The sequence below is a fragment of the Apodemus sylvaticus genome, chromosome 22, assembly GCF_947179515.1.
Source record: "Apodemus sylvaticus chromosome 22, mApoSyl1.1, whole genome shotgun sequence".
NCBI classification, from domain to species: Eukaryota; Metazoa; Chordata; class Mammalia; order Rodentia; family Muridae; genus Apodemus; species Apodemus sylvaticus.
Genome location: NC_067493.1, coordinates 57,850,678 through 57,869,044, shown reverse-complemented (window position 1 = coordinate 57,869,044; position 18,367 = coordinate 57,850,678). Strand labels below are relative to the sequence as shown.

Here is an 18,367-nt window from a genome sequence, read left to right as displayed (position 1 = left end):
GAATCCTGAACAAAGCTGCTACACACAGCACGATTCCGCTGCAGCCGTCCAGTGCGTGTTTGCTGCGAGCATGGGGTGTTGTGTGTGTGGCAGCCCTGAGGGCTCTGCCCATTGTGCCGCTGAGCTGAGCTGTGAAGCTCCCGTTCTCGGTGATCACATATGAGCTTCACCGTGGCGTCCTCCTTACCTGGGGTCTCAGAAGTCAAGCAGCATTGTACTGTAACTTTCATCCATGCAATTGTGGGGGACAAAGGCTCTGAACAGAGATCAAAAGGTTTCCTCTCCTTCACGTCACATTCCTGCCACAAAACACCCACATATAAGCCTCCTAGATAGCACCTAAGGGCATCCTGTTACATCTGCTCCTTCCAGGGCCTCCTGGACTCTTAGCAAACAAGGGTTTGGGCCTCATGGGGACTTGGAAGACCATTCCTGTTGTAGTGGGCCTTCTGAGCTTTGTAGGACAGAATCCAATGAAGACAAACCCATACATAATGTATGGTGCTATGTTCTGGTGCTGCAGAAAGCTGAGGCGACGGGGCAGCTGCCTGGTGAGCCTGGAGCTTCTAGCCTGAGGGATCCCAGGTCACCATCTGTACCTCTGAGGGCGAGGGCAGCATAGGAAGGCGCAGGTCTAGAGCTTACCATTTCTTGGCTGTTTCAACACTACTTCCAGTGGAGCAGGCTACCCAGGGCCAGGAAGTAACATGTTCTCCTACCTGGCTTTTGCCACAAGGCTTAATGACAGTGTTTGAGGGGGACCCTGACATCAGCAGCCGAGCTCAGCTGCTGTAACTGCTCACCATTCCTGAGAGTTGGAGCTCACAGTCTGTGAGGCCCAGAGCTCCTATCTGAAAAGGGTTCCTGATTGTCCTCACACTCACATGCACACCCACCTTTCCACTGTGGTGTGATGCAGTGGGGTGCAGCATGGTGGAGTGTGGTGTGATGTGATACCGTCACAAACCCTTAGACAGAACAGGCTCCTTGCAGGCAACAGTGGAAGTGGTATCTGGAAGCTGTTGCCACTACAGTAAGGCTTCATACACTGTGGGAGGGGTCATGTGACTGAAGCAAAGGTTCAGTCGAAGGGCACTGGCAACAGGAAAGGGGTCCCTCACGAGCAGCAATGGGAATTCAAAAATCAAATACATGGTGAATCTGAGCTCTGGCAGAACTCACTCGCTTGCCAGCATCATGTGACTTCACTGTCACTTTGCTCCTGAACAAAACATGCACTTGTGCTGCACACACCGTCACCCCGCTGAGCGCCAGCAGGCGCTGCCTGGGACACCGTGGCTCAGATCTGAGAGCCGCGATGTTTTCATGGCAAAGTTTCCTGCACCTTAATCATGGAAGTGCCTCTTAATTCACGTCTCAGCAGTGTCAGTTTGGTTTGTCTCTGGATTGTGTTTGATTTTAAAAACTGTTGCTTGAATTTCATTGGTTAAATGTTCAATGAGATGTTACTTGGGATTAGGACAGAACTTACAATCTCCAAAATACCCCTAAATAATGCCTCTACTGTCTGCACCACATGTTTATGTGAGGTGGTGTTCTTATCACAGTCAATTATAATACTGGACCATGTGGGCTGGAGAGATGGCTCAGCGGTTAAGGGCACTGGCCGCCCTTCCAGAGGGTTTCCCCCGTCCATGGCTTGATAGCTTGCCATTCATCTTGGTGGGGAGGAGAGCTGGAGCACATAGCGGCTGCTCACACTGCACCCCAGCCGGGAGGCACAGGTGAGCGCCGGCGCTGGGCGCGCTTTCTCCTCTCCACTCCTCCCCACCCAGCCTGTGGGATGCTGCTGCCCACGTTCAGGGTGAGTCTCCCCTGCCTCGGTTGGACCTGTCTAGAAATACTTTCAAACACACATTGAGGTATGTTTCCCAGTTAATCTGGCAAAGAAGAGGCCCAATACCAAGGAACTATTTAAAATTATTTTCTTTAAGATCAATAAGTGTTTGATTTATATACCTATCTTGTATAGCCATGTACCCAAAGTCACAAAGGAAAAGAATGTCTTGGGTAAAAGGTGGTCTCAAGAGCCAGGGCCAGGGTTCAGAGGTTAAAGGTGTTTGTTGCACACGCCTGATGACCTGAATGCAACACCCAGAACGCCTGTAAAGACTGAGGGAGAAAACTGACTTCACAGTTGTTCCTGACCTTCATATGCACTGTGATAAGCACATGCTCCCCATATACAGGCATGCACACACATCATGCATATACACACACATCCACACATCATGCATGTATGCACACATACACATATCATGCATGAACACATATCCGCATATCACTGCATGCACACACACATCCACACATCAGGCATGCACGCACATATCATGTATGCACACACACATTCACACATCATGTATGCACACACATCATGCATGCACACACACATCCTCACATCATGCATGTACACATACATCAGGCATGGGCACACACACATCAGGCATGGTTCTTCACCACCCCCCACTCCTGTAAATACTTGTGTTTCACAAAGGAATCTGGTAGTTTGAATAGGAAAGGCCCCCATAGACTCATGTGTTTGAATGTTTGGCCCACAGGGAAGAGCATTAGGAGGTGTGGCCTTGTTGGAGAAAGCCTGTCACTATGGGTGTGGGCTTTAAGGTTTCCTATGCTCCGGCTCCGCCCAGTGTGGAATGAGAGCCTCCTCCTGGCTGTCTGCAGATGATAGTTCCTTGATACTGCCTGCAGATCGAGATGGAGAGCTCTCAACTTTTTTCCAGCAATTAAACCTTAATTAAGATAGAATTCCAGGTACAAGAATTGTACAAAGCCCTGTAGTGATGACCATGGTCCCATGTTCCAGACACCAGGCTTTTCAGCAGTTTGGGGTGAGGGAGTCTGGACAGCTGGACATTGAGCAGGCTGCTGTCTCCTCTTGTGTCCTACCCAGCCTGACTCCTGTCATTTCCAGCTCATCTTAGAGGCCACTCAGGAAGGGCCTACCTTACCCCAAATGCTAGCACTTGGTGTGCTTGTGGTTCATTCAGCTCGTCCTCTCTGCTCTCCGTAGTGTGGGCCCTTCAGATCCTCCACAGAACCCAGTCTTTATAGATTTACCACAGAAAAGAAGCATACAGCAAGAATGGCGGCTGCCCAGGGCCCACAGGGCCCCTTATGTGGAACGGGGAAGAGGGCAGTTCTATCTGCAGGTTGGTACGGGAGGCAAGATCTTCCCCTCTACTGCACCGAAGGGCCAGTGGAGTCTTCAGGACAAACAAACCCTGCCCTGGTCACACACTTCATCAAGTCAGGGACAAGGCTGTTCTCAGTATGCTGTGGTGTTGCACGCCACGTCTGGCTCCCTCAGCTTCCTGAGCCTGGGCCTGTCTGCGTCTCCACATCCCACTCACCATCACAGTAAGAGAGAGACCGCACAGGATCGCTCGAGCCTGGTAAAGTAGCTTCCAGGACTCTGGTTTCTGTGGCCCTTTGGGGGTAGCTTGCAGTCACTGAGCCTGGTAGGAACACCTCTGCTCCTCTGTCGAATGCTTTCTCAGCCTTTGCTGCCTGGAGACATTTCCCCTGGCCTTGTTAGGTGGCTGTGTGGAACAGAGGTCCTACCTGATCCCAGCCACCACAGTGGGCGGGGCACTCATTGGCCTGGCCTCTGATAAGCAAAGCTGAGTGGACTGGGAGACAGTTCAGGGCACCCCTCCTATTCCCAGAGGGGTAAGGCAGTGACAGGCTGTGGCATTCATCAAAGTAATCCCATGTGTCTTTCTCCCTTCTCCCTGGCCACTAACTGCACTAACAGGGATTAGAGTCCAGGACAATACTCAGAGCCTTTTCCTGCAATTGTCTATAAGGGAGGAGGTCCAGTTCCATGCTTTTCTGGGTTGCCATTTCATTTTCTATGTACATGGCTCATGCATACATGCACACACAGCATACATGCACATGTGTGCACACGTTTGCACAAACACATGTTATCAGTAAGTGGATATCAGTGCATGCTTTGCTCTGTGGGCGTGGGGCAGGGCCTTTGTGTCTTCCCTTGCCCACATCTGTCAGTGGTAAATGATTACCATGGGAAAGCACAGGAGATTAAGCAACTGCACTGTTTCTTACGGCTCTCTGCATTTTCACCAAGGGATACATGCACTGCCAGAATAGATAAAATCTCCAGAAAGGACTTGTAGTGACACACAATAACAAGTGTCATGTGCACAGTGTGCCTTCTGCTGCAGACTCTCACATACGCTCCCGTGTGGCACTCAAAATAGTCCCTGAGTGGAGCAGCAGATGTGTGCCGAAGTGCATATGCATCTGATTCCTGCGCGACCCTTGCAGGAACAACCAGAGCGGGAAGGGAACATGTCCCTTCAGGGCCCTTCGCACCTGCCCAGTGCTGTGCACCACTGTCCACCACCCTACCCCACCCCACCCCGATGACTGTCCTGGTTCACCTGCAGGGGGGGGGGCGGTCTGCTGGTCTTAGGTCCCAGGGCTGTATCTGGAAGGGTGGAAGGGTGGGATTCCAGCCCATCACCCAGGTCTTCCCCCTCCAACACCATTCCCAGGGATGCACTGGACTCTGCCCACGTCACACATCAACTCAGAGGATGCGAAAGACATGTTTCGGAGACAATGACATTGACAACATACTCCCAGCAAAGACCTAAAAATGAGACACCAAGAAATGAGGCTTCCGCTCAATTACAGCTTTGTGCTCCCCGCCGGGTGGCTGTGGGGCTGACAGGAAGGAAGCCTCAGTGTTTGATCACTGTATTTACTGAAAGCAGAAAAGCTAGGCCCACGCCATGAGCTCCGCCTCTCGGCACTGGAGTTCAGACCATTCCAGGCCATGGAGACACACTCACAGAGCTCTGGGCTTCGAGTGATTTTCTTTAAAAAGCACTTGGAAGACAATTTTTATTCTTTTATCAGTGTGACAGTCAAGGTGCAAGTCAGAATGTGGGGGGTGGGGGGTGGAGGGAGACAAGGGGAGGAGGGAGAGAGGGGAGGAGGTGGAGAAAGGGAGGGAGAGAAAGAAAGACAGGGGAGGCGAACGTGAATGAGGACAGTCTCCTGTCAGGTAAATGTAACAATTTACTTTCAGACAACCAGGTTTCTGGTGTCATTTAGAGATAACACTAATGTAACTGGGTTTTGGCCTTATAGAGAGCAGCCATTTCTAGAGTGACTCAAAGTAGAAGCCTTTCCCAGGAGACTGGGGGAGGGGACGTACATTAGTGACTGGATTGCTGAGGAGGGCCAGGCCATGAACGAGGACGGTTTGAACCAGCAGATTTGACATCAGAGTCTGTGCCCACTGTGCCATGCATGCTCTGAGGCCTGGCGTGTGTGACATTTGCTGAGGAGAGAGCAGCCCGGGTGGGAGTCCCTGCGTCTGTTTCTGTGAACACTCATGCGCCTCTCTCTTGACTGTCTCTGGTCTCAGTGGTATCATAGCAATAGGTTGTGCTACTTCTTGTTTGGTGCAGCAAGGACACACAGGTCTCCCCCTCCCCACCAGTCCTCTCCAAAGCTTAAACAGGAGTTTTCTAGTAATGTCAAAAGACTCAATGAACTGCAGCTCAGCCTTGCAATATAAGAGGGAAGCCTGGGCTACGTGGACAAGGCTGCCCGTCACTGCTCAACCATTTCGTTTGGCAACTGCAGTTCACAGCTCCAGAGCGGGAAGGTGCCAACCTTCTGTGCCCCTGTGTTTATATACAGTCTAGAGCCAGCCTCAGGAAACCACCACCAGATTTCCCTGAATGTGGATGCTAAAAGGAGCATCGTTATGATCCGGTGTCTCCTGCACTGACCCTTCCCCCTCTCCGGCACGATGTCCTGCTGAGGCAGCCTATGCTATGAGATGTCCCTACCACAGTGAAGGCTAGACCACTCACATCTTAAAAGTCTGCTAAACTTAACTGTGAAAGAGCAGAGGGGCCGAACTGCTGTCCAGGGGTGCACCCCTGATGCCCAGCTTCCTACACGTTCCGGAGAGCATCCCTAAAAAAAAAAAAAAGTGCAAGGCACTTGGTCCTGAGGGCAGGCAGGGGTCTCAGAGGCACTAAAGTGTGTAGTAATAGCAGAGAGGCTCCCTCAGTGGGAAGGAGAGCTCTGCTCTGAAGGAACCACCCTTCCAAGACAATGGGGCTCGAGACCAGGGGCCTGCCTCTCCACCCTGCACACAGGGCCTGAAGACCAGTTTCTTGCCGCTGTCTTCAGTTTAGGATTGGAAGTCGGTCTTCAGCAAGGAACTGCTCGTTGGTACAAGAGACGCTTTGAGGTGGGGAATCAAGAATGGTTTGCAAGGGATGTTGGGATGTAAACCGGGCCATGCCTGTGCAGATTTCCTGTAAGGGATGCTGGGACCTAAACAGGGCCATGCCTGTGCAGAGCTCCTGCCTGACTGATGGACAGCTGCTCACAGGAACCAGGAGGCCGAGTTTCAGGATCAGGAGTGGAAATTCTTTCTGGAGCTCCTTGCCATTCCGGTCTATCCCCAGAGCAGGATGTGTCCTCGCATGGCTCCAGAACACTGATTCATGGCTGTCCCTTGGAGGGTCACAACTGTAAGCATGGAGCTACCCTGGCCAGTATGTTTTTTCTTCACCAGAGTAATAGGTTGGGCTCTGGCAGGGCTGGAACAGGTACAGGCAGGACAGGTGGGCACCTTGGAGAGACTGCTGTGGAGCCTGCCTTGTTCTCTCCTCCTTTCCCGGCCCTCCAGGAATGTCACCAGGATGACAGCTTACGCTGTGGCATTTGCCCTCTGTCCTCCATAGCTTGGTGATCTAAGCGTCAACCTCCCCTAACCCCATGGGGCAAGGGGAGGGCTCCCTCTTCACCCTTGGGGACCTGGGAGTAGAGAAGGCCAAGGTAAGAAATCAAGCTAGGATCCAGAGGTGTAGAGAGCCACAAAGAAGAGCAAGTGTGGTGGCCAAGGCCATCAGAGTCAGGCCAGAGAGCAAGTAGTGCGGGGGGGAAGGGAGGCTGACCGCAGTGCCCAAGGCATGGATGGCCAGGGCGCTCCTTCCACACTCCTGGCCTCACTATGTTCCTCCCGAGCTGCAACTAGTTCTGTCTGAAAGTGCTTCTCCCACTGTGGCCGTTGGATGAGTGGCCAAGACCAGGCCCAGGCGGTGCTGGGGGCTTTCTGCACAGCACCTGTGGCAGATTCCTGCGTGCTTGCTGGCCCTGCCATCTCACCCCCACCCTGACTGCTCCTGCAGCGTTCTCTGTGGGACACAGTAGTACAGTGTGCTGCTATTCCTGTGCAAAGGTTACCTCGATCATCAGCACCATCTCTGAGCCTCTCCAGGGCAGAGGCTGTCTGCATTCGGTCAGGCCCCACCGTGTGGAAGGCCGTGGGGGCCCTTGGCATCAGGAAGCTGGCTCCGCAGTCATGTGTTCTTTTTCTGACGGTTCTTTTTCCCACAGGGCCTGTGCCAGCAGTGAGACAGAAAGCGAAGCTGGAGACATCATGGAACAGCAGCTGGAGGAGATGAACAAGCAGCTGAACTCGGCCACAGACCCCACGGGCTTCCTGAGGATGGTGCGCCACAACAGCCTCCTGCACAGGTATGGCACTGGCCCTAGCCCGAGGCGCTCCCTGCAGCGCGTGTGCCTGTGCTCCTTCCATGGGACATGGAGCTGGGGATTTGTCAGGTGGCTGCAGAAGCAAAAGCCCGGTGCTTTTCAAACAGAGGCGGGCAGGCTCTTCACCTTCCTGGTTTAGATCCGGTGGCGTTCAGGGGTGGTGTGCTGCTGTGCCTACCCTCAGGAAGAAGTTGAGTAGCTCTCTGCCAGCTCCTCACAGGCCTGCAACTCAGGAGGCCAGCGGGGTGGCGGCAATGGCCCAGAAGTGAGCTTGTCCACATCCAGCCGCCCTGACCGGTTCCCTGCCACTTAACAGATAGGTGGGGCATGGGAGAAACTGCTCTGACCCCAGGCTTTGGTTAGCCATATTTTGTCAGAATTCATGGTCCCTGTCTTCAAGGGACTGCAGAGGGACCAGACTGGGTGGGCAGCCTTGCTTGGCAGCCCTGTATGCGTACCTTGTCTGCGGCAGCCTGGCTTCCTGTCATTGTGTTGACAGCAGTGAGTTTGCCTTCCCAGGGCCCAGAAACTTTGGGAAAGAAGCCAAAAACTCAAGGTTCATGCTGGTCCTTCCTCCCTCCTGGCCTGGGGGTGCCCCGCTGTCTTGTAAGGACAAAGCCAGATGCAAGGAGGTGTGGGATTGGGATTGGGCTGGACTCGGCATCTTCTCCACCTGAGTGGCTTGTGATCAAGAACAGCAAGCCCAAAACTAAATCTAGGACTCACCGGGCTGTAGTGGACACCGAGTAGACACCTTCCCCAATCCTAATGTGCGCAGACTCCCCTGTCCCTTCAGTGAGGTAATTAAGGACCACTTTGCAAACATCAGCTGGCTTCCTGCTATGTGGACAGCATCACGAAGCTGATAGCCCTCTTGCCAGGCAAGAGTGAGGCTGTGTGTGGAGACAAGAGGGCCTTGTCACTACTTAATTCACTTTCTTGTCCCATGTACTAATCTCTCAATAGAGAAGATTGGGAAGTGAGACCAGGCTGGGGAGGCAGGCAGGCTTGTCATTACTGGCTGGAGATCTTTGCTCGGCACTGGGGCATGGCCAAGTCTGGCTTTCCCAGGAAGGTCATCACACACACACACACACACACACACACATGGTCTTTGTTCCTAGGCTACCCTAGCTGAATACTCTCTTCCTCAAAGATTCCCTGGTGCTTTGGGTATAGGGTCTCTGCCTGTGTGTTCCCGCATCCCCGGGCTACACATCTCTAAAGCCTGGCTCAGGTCTAGGAGTTCTTTCTCCATCCCTGAGGTGCTGGTCACGTTGCTACTACTTACGTGTGTCTGACTCACTTAACCAATGGGTGGGGAAAGGGATACAAGAGCTCTTTGGTCCAGCACCACCCCCACCCCCCAGCAAAGAGAAGGCATCCATGATGCTCAGCTAATGCCTCTAAGTACCAGCACTATGTGGTACTTCCCCAATCTCTATTGGCCCTTCCCGTAGCTGTGAAGAGCGCGGGTCAAGGGAACCTTGGAAGGCTTGCCAGACCCTCTCTAACTGGCCCTGGAGGAAAGCTCTTCTGGCTTGTTCTCAGGCAACAATGGAATAGCTGTTAAAGCTAGCAGGCTTACAAAGGAATCCAGCTGCCCCAGCTGCCTGGAAGAGGCAGCCCAGAGCCTCCTAGCTAGATGAAGAGCCAGCACAGGATCTGACCTGTCAGGTGGAAAGTCTGTGGTCCAGCCTTGTCTCCACTCACCTTCCTTAGACACTGGCCCTGTGCTTCTCCTCTGGCTCCAGGAAGTTCTCACCTGTTTGGGCTTAGGCTCCCACAGGCACAAAGCAGGAGCCTTCTGGGCCCTGTGAACAGCTCCTCCCAACATCTCTCTGAGGGGTCCTTGTGAACTCACGGGAAACAATACCTGTGGGCTTGCTTGGGGCTGTAGAGTCTGCAAAGGGCTGACCACATTGCTGTCACGGAGAGGTGAGATGGCTACTGCCCAGGCCTGTAGTCCCATCAGTCCATACCCAAGCACAGGTGAGCTCGGCAGGCCCCTACACTGCCCGCTGAGCAGGAGGAGCCTGACAAGCTTCAGGCACAGAACAGGAGGTACAGACACCAGGTCCATTGCCATCCTGGACTTCTGTAGAAGGTGGTGGGCTCAGGGGGGACAGCAGTGGGACCAGGCTGAATCACACCCAACTGCTAGCGGCCTCTTCCAGCAATGTGTGTACACAAGCAGCCCTGAGTTGCACCTGCCCCACCTCCTCCCTGTACAATACAGGCTGCTGTGCTCTGCACTCCTCTAGAGGTGGGTTCATAGACATCATCAGAGAAGCCAGCTAAGAAACCCCTTCCTGGGGCTGAACTGCCGCTTAGCCCGAGTGGATCTCAGAATAGATGACAAGGCAGTGATCCACTGCCACCTGCTGGATGTCTGTGACAGTGCAAGTCCAGTGGCATACAAAGCTTGACCTTGCCCTGCCTATGAAATTCCGTGCTTCACAGCCCAGGGCAGCTGCAGAGATGAGAGATGGGAGAGGGCCCCTGAGGACTTCCTTGGGGACCTGGCTGCTCCTGGGCTGATGGGAAGTAGGAAGGTGTATGCCCTGCGCCAGTCCTGAGCCAAGCTCCCTCATACACCCGGAAGGGAGCCGTGCACTGCTGAAGCGTGGCCCCTGAGAACAGTCTGCCCATCTCACCTTCAGGGGAGAGCTCTCCCTGCACACGAGTGTCTCTCAGGGTTGCCTGCACATCACTGACTCTGGTAGCAAAGCTTTAGCCCACGCGGTCACTTGGAATTATATTTCCTGAGTAGAGGGGAGTGGCTGCCCAGGCCCCTGCACCCCAGGAGCTGGAGCAGTGCTGCCGTGCCCCTGGAATAGGTGGGATGGGAGGACCTGAGGGAGAAGGAAGTCCATGGGAGCCATGGCTGGGGAGGCCCACGGCCCCTGCCAGCTGGCCCTGGGGAGCCCTTCTGGCAACAACTGAATAGCTGTCACAAAACTAGCAGGCAGTACACTTGCCACAGCCTGCTGCTCTGGCTAGCGTCTGGCACAGCCCCTGCCAGTGCAGGTCCTGCGGCATACAGTGGAAACAATATACTGCTGACACTCGACAGTCTCACAGAAAGCACTACCAGCTGGCCATGTCGAGGCCACGAGTCAGGCTGCCAGGCAGACAGGCAGATTCTGCCACCTCCATGCCACCTGCATGCTTAGTGCTCTTCTGGGCCCCAGGGACCATGACTGTGCCTAGCAGGCAGTCAGCAACTGTCCTTGTCACCCTTTGAGAGTGTGACTCGTGTGTGTGTGGGGGGGGGTCCTGGGGGTTAAAGATGCCTCTGTGTGGTAAAACTGCCCCTAATAGCTGCACCAAGTTCCTCCTCTATGCGCAGTTTCTAATCAGCTGCTCTCAGGGTACCCCTGTGAAATGAAGGGGCCCTGCCAGGGTCTGGCTGGGTCTGGCCAGGGGGTCCATGTCTTGTCATTTCAGCAGTGAGTTAACTGCTACTGGATGTCACCTTCCTTGTCAGCCTGGCAGCCACACTGACCCTTCCTGATCCTCGTCCTTGACAGAGCAAAATGGCTTCATGCAGGGCCAGCACTCTAGGATGTTTGATTACATAGCTGACCCCACAGAGTTGCACGCATACTGCTGTGTACAGAACTCAGTGTTGTATGACAGTACCCCTGAGTTGGAGGTGGCAGGCAGCCATGACGATGGAGCGTGAGCTTGATTCCGACCCTGGCCCTGCTTCCCCAGGAGCTGCCAGAGCATGACGAGCTTGTTCAGTGGTACGGTGTCACCCAGCAAGGATGGGACCTCCTCTCTGCCCAGGAGGCAGAACTCACTGGCCAAGCCCCCGCTCCGCGCCCTGTACGATCTGCTCATCGCGCCCATGGAAGGGGTAAGTGGCTCCTGGGACACATCGCTTTCTGCTCAGTGCCCGTGCACACCCCCTGGAGTGCTCAGCGGACACAGGCTCTTCCTTCCCTGGCTGCTGATTGTCAGGTTGGCAGGTCTGAGCTTGTGCTTCGCTCGGCTCTATGCAGGCCGAATGCATTTGGCTCAGCGTCCTGCCCCCCTCTACGGCCATGAGACTCAGTGCTGGGAGCGAATGCCGGCCCCGCCCACCTGTCCTAGCTGCTCATCCCACGGTTCAGCCCACACCCTCACTCTTTGCCTACAACTCAAACACAGCACCCATGTCCAGTGCCAAGGACGCCAGCTGCAGCCCACCTTGCTCTCTGGCTGGGCATGCCCAAGCCGTATGAGCCTGCCATCTCAATTCCAGCAGTGCTCTGTGATGGTGCGGGGACCTTGGTGGATCTGAAAGTTTAGGGGCCAGTTCCAGGCAGGACCATCAAGGGCGGTTGTTCCATCTACAGAGGTGGGAGCATCCCTCAGCACCTCTCTCTACTGCAGGGCATGGGTACACTTAGACTTCTCCATCCCCTGAATGGGCACCTCCCTGGCCCACCAGCGGTGTTTCAGCAGGCCTGACAGCTGCAGGGCGACTTTTCTGCCTGCTGGCACCCTGTCTCTCTGTCCTTTTCTGACAAGTGACCCTGGCCATCCTTCCTGATGTCTTGTCTCTGGAGGATGTGTCTGGTTAGCACAGGGATAAAGGGCAAGGTGCACAGTGCATTGGGGCTACAGGCAGGGACTGTGCCCTGTGCAGGGGCAACTGCTGTGTCCAGGCCCCTCCTCGAGGACCCTTTGGGCTTTCCTATCTGAAGCCTTCTCCTGGAAAGGCCAAGCCCCTTTTCCTTCATGATCCACCCTGTCCTTCCTTATCCTTACCCTGTCCACACTGCCATGATAGGGCTCCGGCTTGCAGTATCTTGCTGATTGAGGAAGACACTCCTGCCTCCCACTGCCACCAACAGTCCTCTGCACACCTGGCTGTGCTCCCCACTCCCCATTCTTCACCTGCTTGAACCCTTCCCCACATCCCACCCTCACCCCCACACCCCACCCATGCTTCTCTCCCAGCTGATTATATTTCTGCTCCACCAATGCTGAGAAAGACAGCTACTGTTACTGTGGTCTTGGTTTGCCCGGCTCAGCAAGGCCTCCATCCGGAAGCCTGTCCCCTGGTCTCTGCCATCCACACAGCAATGTGGTATCTCAGGACTGGGCTCTTGCCTCCTCATTCATTCCCCAGTCGAGGCCAGGACTCCCTCAGCAGCTGGCCTGAGGCCTGGTGCATATGGGCACCTGACAGAGTGCACAGAGATGCTCCCAGTCAGAGGCACATGTGCTGATACAGTACAGAAAGCAGAGGACCCTGGGAAGAAAGTGGGTAATGGCTTTCATGGCAGCCTAGGGGCTTTCCAAGAGCCAGAAGTCAGATAGCGCCCCAGAATCATAGCCACTCGGGCCACATTTCCTGCGTATGTGCCTGTCAGAACTCTATGGCAGTACCTGGTGGAGGTGTGGCTCACCCTAGGAGTCCAAGCTGAGTTGAGCTGGAGTCGGCAGAGGAAGCTGAGGCCAGAAGGTTCCCAGTGGGGGCTCTCCAAGTGCCTGGAGTCAGCAGGGTATGTTTCAGACAGTCCCTCTTCTGTGACCCCCCCCCATGAGCATGTGCTCATGTTCCTGCAGAGGTGCAAGGAAGGGTGGTCTCAGCTTTAAACAGAAAACGGTCATCAGAAAACACCTTCACATGCTGACCACCAGGTACCCACCAGGACTGTGTCCACTGCAGGCGAGGGACCGATGCTTCTGACTCACTCCACGATTCAAAGTGTTTCTTAGACTTGGAAATCTAAAAAGATTCTTCTTTAAGTCAGAGATTTGACACAGCACATGAGCTTAACTATTTAAAAAGGGGGTGGGGAGGATCTGGCAAATGTTGTGCACAGCCTTGAAATAACCTGTGAGAACTGTGTGATGCCTGCTAGCCCCTGCCCTGGCCTATTGTGCAGTCCCAAGCACTCAGGGTGCAGGACAGAGCCAGGAGCTCTCAGCCCCCCTTAGCAACACGGCAAGACTCAGCTCAAAGCTTACTTTAAAGACAAAGGACCCACTTGTTTTAAGGAAAGCACTTCTTAGAACCTGGGATTCCGTTTCCTGTCCAGTTACAGCTACACATTTAACACATACTTAGACATACAGGTACACACTGCCCTGGATCTGGGGACAACCCATCAGTTCCAGGAGCTCTGCCCTACCCCCCCTATAACAGGAGGCCTCCCGTAAACGTGCCACTCCTTCCCAGTGACCACCAGAGGGCGCATGATGCTGCCAGCCGCATGGGGAGTGGCTTGTCGGCGTCCAGAAACAGCCAGTTCCCTCCACATTTTCACAGAAACTTGAGCCTGATGACGGAATCATGGATGCTTTGAGCCTAACCACTGCCCCTTTGTGTGGAGCATGTGATTATCTGAATAACTGCCTTCATTTAGACATGATCCTGTTGCTAGGGAACCAGGTCCGACAGTACGGAAAATGGGACAGATTATTCTACTGTGGGGGTGGGAGGGGATGGAGGGGAACACCAGCCTTTGTGTACTGTCCTGTGTTGTCTGTGTTGTCGGAGTCAGTGCCTTCCAGGGCCATCAGCAAATGCTAAGTCAGGGCAGTATGGAAGATCTGGGTGAAAAGCAGACAGGAGGTCCCAGCAGGTTTAATTAAAGGTGTTAAGGACAGCAATTGGTCTGAGACCCGGTTTGCCTTTCTGGTTGTGAGAGGACAAGGGAGCCCCCTCCTCTCTGAAGCCCATGTGACCAGACAACCTATGACCAGTGGTGTTTTCAGGGCTGACTTGGAGTGTGGCCCTGTACATACCAGCAACCTGTATGATGTTCCTCCACCCACATGCAGGTCTGCCTTCCGCACTGCGGCAAGCTTCACCCAGTACACTGTACCCACGAGGCAGGCTTGCAGTAGGGCCTTCTCCACATGGGCAGTCACTCACTCTCTGGAGGCCCAGACTTAAAGATCCTCAGACTCTGGCTTGCTCTAGTTACGGCCTGTGAACCTCACCTTTGCTTCTGCTCTGCTTGAGGTAAACTTTGAAGCTGGATGCTCCAAAGAGGCAGTTTACACGATTCAGATACACTGCCAGGGCAGGGGGGAATGACGAGAGGCACCAACCCGTGGCTGTTCCAACACGTCTGCGTCACCGTGGACTGCCGCAGGGTCACACCTGACTATGTGCACCGTGGCCCATGCTCCGGCAGCCCCCTTTGCTTCCTGGGTTGTGAGGAAGAGATGTTGGCATTATCTTGTGCAGGCAGTGGGGGCTCTGCCCATGGCCTCTTGCCACTTCTGGGGTGCTGGTGCCCATTCTTCCTCCCCGCTGGGCCCCACAGCAGTTCTTCTCAGGAAATGGCTTGTAAAGCGAGCAGGTAACCCAGCGGTTTCAAGTCTCTGTCTTCAGGTTAGCCAGGTTATAAAAGGCAGAGCGGTCTGGTGGGCTGAGCAGCCTGAACTTCCCACAAGGCACATGTCACTGTGGGTTAGCCAGCGTTTCTGCCACTCTCAGCCGGGTGCCCCCTCCCCCCAGCAGCAGGCAGCTGGGTCAGATGAGCACATTCTCCTCCTGAGGGCAGAGCCAGTCAGCCTCAGAGTTGGCAGGGAGCGTGCTGGGCCCATGAGGCAAGTGTGCGCGGATGACCCTGCAGTCCCACGGCTGCGGTGACTTAACTCCATCTCCGCTGAGTGGTAGCCATGCTTGCCACACTCACAGGCCCCCTCTGCCCTCTCCACTTCCTCCCACGCCTCTTCTCAAGTCCTGCTCTTTAGTGTAGGCTCACCCTGAACTCATGGCCATGCCCCTGCCTCCTCCCCACAGAGCACTGGATCTGGGTGTGCATCACCACACCTGGGCACTGGGTCATTCCACAGCTGGCTTTCCTCTTCCGAGTCACAGCCCCACTTTTGAAAGGCCACTTCTAGGCAGAGCGAGCAGGTGTCTACGTGCTGTGGCTTGCACACAGACCTCCCCAGGTCCTCACCTTAGATCCTGTCAGAGGTGCTGCCTCTCTAACACCACCTCATCCCCAGAAGCCATAAATGGAGACAGCGCCTTCAAAGCCAGGCCCTGGGGAAGCTGGATTGAGACCCAAATATCACAACAGTTCCTGGACCACAGATACCATGCCCGCAAATCCTCCATTCTGTCTGGCCTTGGACTCATCAAATGGGAGACTTGCCAGACTCGTGGAGTCCTTGTTGCCGGGGGGGGGGGGGGGGGGTCATTGCCTATAGCCCTGAGTCCTGGCGGCAGCACAGCTCCCCACCGTTCTTGGGGAGCTCCAGGGCAGCTCCGTCTACACTCGTCCTCACCTCCAGACTGGCTCGAGCGGTAGTTGCTCCTCCTTTGGGTGCCGTTCCCCTTGAGGCTGGTGTCTCCTCTGCCACCTCCTCCTCTCACAGACCTTGACAGACTGTCCACTACATGGCCTCCTGTCTCCCAGTGAGACGCACAGTACCTGCTAACACTGTGCAGGGCAGCACATCCAGTAGCCACGGCCTGCAGACCTGCCCTGACTACCAGCCAGGGCGATGTGGCCTCCCACCCCGAGTCAGCGCCTGTCCTTCCTCTGCAGGGCTTGATGCACTCCAGCGGCCCCGTGGGCCGGCATCGGCAGCTGGTCCTGGTTCTGGAGGGGGAGCTCTACCTTGTCCCCTTTGCTCTCCTGAAGGGCAGCGCCTCCAACGAGTACCTGTACGAGCGCTTTACCCTCATCGCTGTGCCTGCCGTCCGCTCCCTTGGTCCGCACTCCAAGGTAACACACTGCCTGATTCTGGGCTCTCCCATGCAGTGGGCAGGCTTAGTAACCAGGCCCCAGGCTCCAGCCCCAGGGAATAATTCATATGGGGTAGTTTCTGCCTCAGTGGTTTTAAAGATCTTAATTTTTAGTTTGTTGGTGTATTATAACTTCCTCAAGAGGCAGGATCAGTTCAGAGGGAAAGGAACAAACTTCTGAAGTCTCCATGGTCAACCCCACATCCCCGATGGGAAGGGAGCTGGTGTCCCTGGCATTGCCTGGCTCACTAAGCATTAGGCACTGGGTGCTGCCAGCTTGCAGAAGTCTCTACCCTGCTGGCAGCAGGGATGGCCGCATGGGATCACAAAGGTGCTGAAAACTTAGGGTGAGTGTGGTGCCCGGCTCACAGTGCCTCCTCTCCATACAGTGTCACCTGAGGAAGACCCCGCCCACGTATTCCAGCTCCACCGCCATGGCAGCTGTCATAGGCAACCCTAAGCTCCCGTCAGCAGTGATGGACAGGTGGCTGTGGGGCCCGATGCCCTCTGCAGAAGAGGAGGCATACATGGTGTCAGAGCTTCTGGGCTGTCAGCCCCTTGTGGGCAGTATGGCCACCAAGGAGAGGGTTATGAGTGCCCTGACCCAGGCCGAGTGTGTCCACTTTGCTACCCATGTCTCTTGGAAGCTGTCGGCCTTAGTCCTCACACCCAACACGGAGGGCAACCCTGCTGGCAGCAAGAGCTCCTTCGGCCACCCCTACACGATCCCCGAGTCACTGCGGGTACAGGACGATGCAAGTGACGTAGAAAGCATCTCGGACTGCCCGCCGCTGCGGGAGCTGCTCCTCACTGCGGCTGACCTCCTGGACCTGCGGCTATCTGTGAAGCTGGTGGTGCTCAGCTCCTCCCAGGAGGCCAACGGACGAGTCACCGCAGACGGCTTGGTGGCACTGACGCGGGCCTTCCTAGCTGCCGGCGCACAGTGTGTACTTGTGGCTCTGTGGCCGGTGCCGGTTGCGGCTTCCAAGATGTTCGTTCATGCCTTCTACTCATCCCTGCTGAACGGCCTGAAGGCCAGCGCCTCCCTGGGTGAGGCCATGAAGGTGGTACAGAGCAGCAAGGCCTTCTCTCACCCCGCCAACTGGGCAGGTAGGGAGCAGAAGCCCGCAGGTGGGCCTGAGGGCGGGAAGCAGGCTCTGGCTGCCAAGGCCCCATCTTCAGCCCCTGGAAGCACAACCACCCACTTCCGGGTCACCCTCAGGAAGAGTCCACAGCACTCAGCATCAGTGGACAGTGTCTGTCACTGGGCACCGAGTTCAAAGCTCCGTGTTAGGTGGGGGGAAGAGAGAGAGACCCTTGATGTGGCCATGCAGATGTCACCTGCCCTTCTGCAGTCCAGCACCCCTGGCAGTGTCACAGCTCCTCCAGGGTGGCCTTGCCTCCCACTGAGCAGCACAAGGCTTCAGTGTGGCCGTGCCACCGAGTGGCTTGTGCTGTGGCAGAGCACGAGTCCTGCTGACCCACAGTCCCTTGTCAGACCATACCTGTCCTGTCCAGGCCCCACAGCATCCATGTAGGAGACCAGACCCGTTGCCTGGCCCTTCATTCCCACGGGAATCCCTGCCTGTGTGCTGGCTTCCTGGGCTGGTGTGCTTGTTTGAAAGTGGCATTCATGCATTTTGTTGGTTTTGTTTTGTTGTTGTTGTTGTTGTTGTTGTTGTTGTTGTTGAGAGGCAGAGGAGCTAAGGGAAGGCTCCAGGAGGGGAGGCCAATGGGCTCCTGCTGCTCCGCTACCTGGTCTTGCCTGCTGCTCGCGCAGGCTGTTCCTTCTGAATTGTAGGAACAACAGTCTTAACCCCCGATGGCTGGCTCCTGCTCCAAGTTCTCTCCCACAAGGCCTCTCTCTGACAAGGGAGCTTCAGGCTGCCCAGGCCAGAGGCTGCTCTGGAGTACCCTTCGATGGCTCACGGGGGCAGCTAAGCAGTATGGGTGCCCAAAAGGCCAGGAACAGCCCACACCTGCCAGCGCTCAGCTCTCTTGCTGGGCTGGGTAGCAGTGCTGTCCCCTGCAGTCCCCTGAGGAGCCCCCTGTGCT

The 18,367-nt window shown here is 55.3% G+C and overlaps 1 protein-coding gene across 2 annotated transcripts in view; it reads left to right on the top strand.

Annotated features, from left to right (window-relative positions):
- Ttc28 (tetratricopeptide repeat domain 28) overlaps window positions 1–18,367 on the top strand; it is a 431,438-nt gene that overhangs the window by 401,205 nt on the left and 11,866 nt on the right. For both annotated transcript variants that reach the window (XM_052169038.1, XM_052169039.1), the window contains 4 exons: window positions 7,438–7,578; window positions 11,317–11,461; window positions 16,113–16,292; window positions 16,702–17,422. In XM_052169038.1, coding sequence (XP_052024998.1) covers window positions 7,438–7,578; window positions 11,317–11,461; window positions 16,113–16,292; window positions 16,702–17,422 — 1,187 coding nt within the window. The remainder of the gene's footprint in view (window positions 1–7,437; window positions 7,579–11,316; window positions 11,462–16,112; window positions 16,293–16,701; window positions 17,423–18,367) is intronic.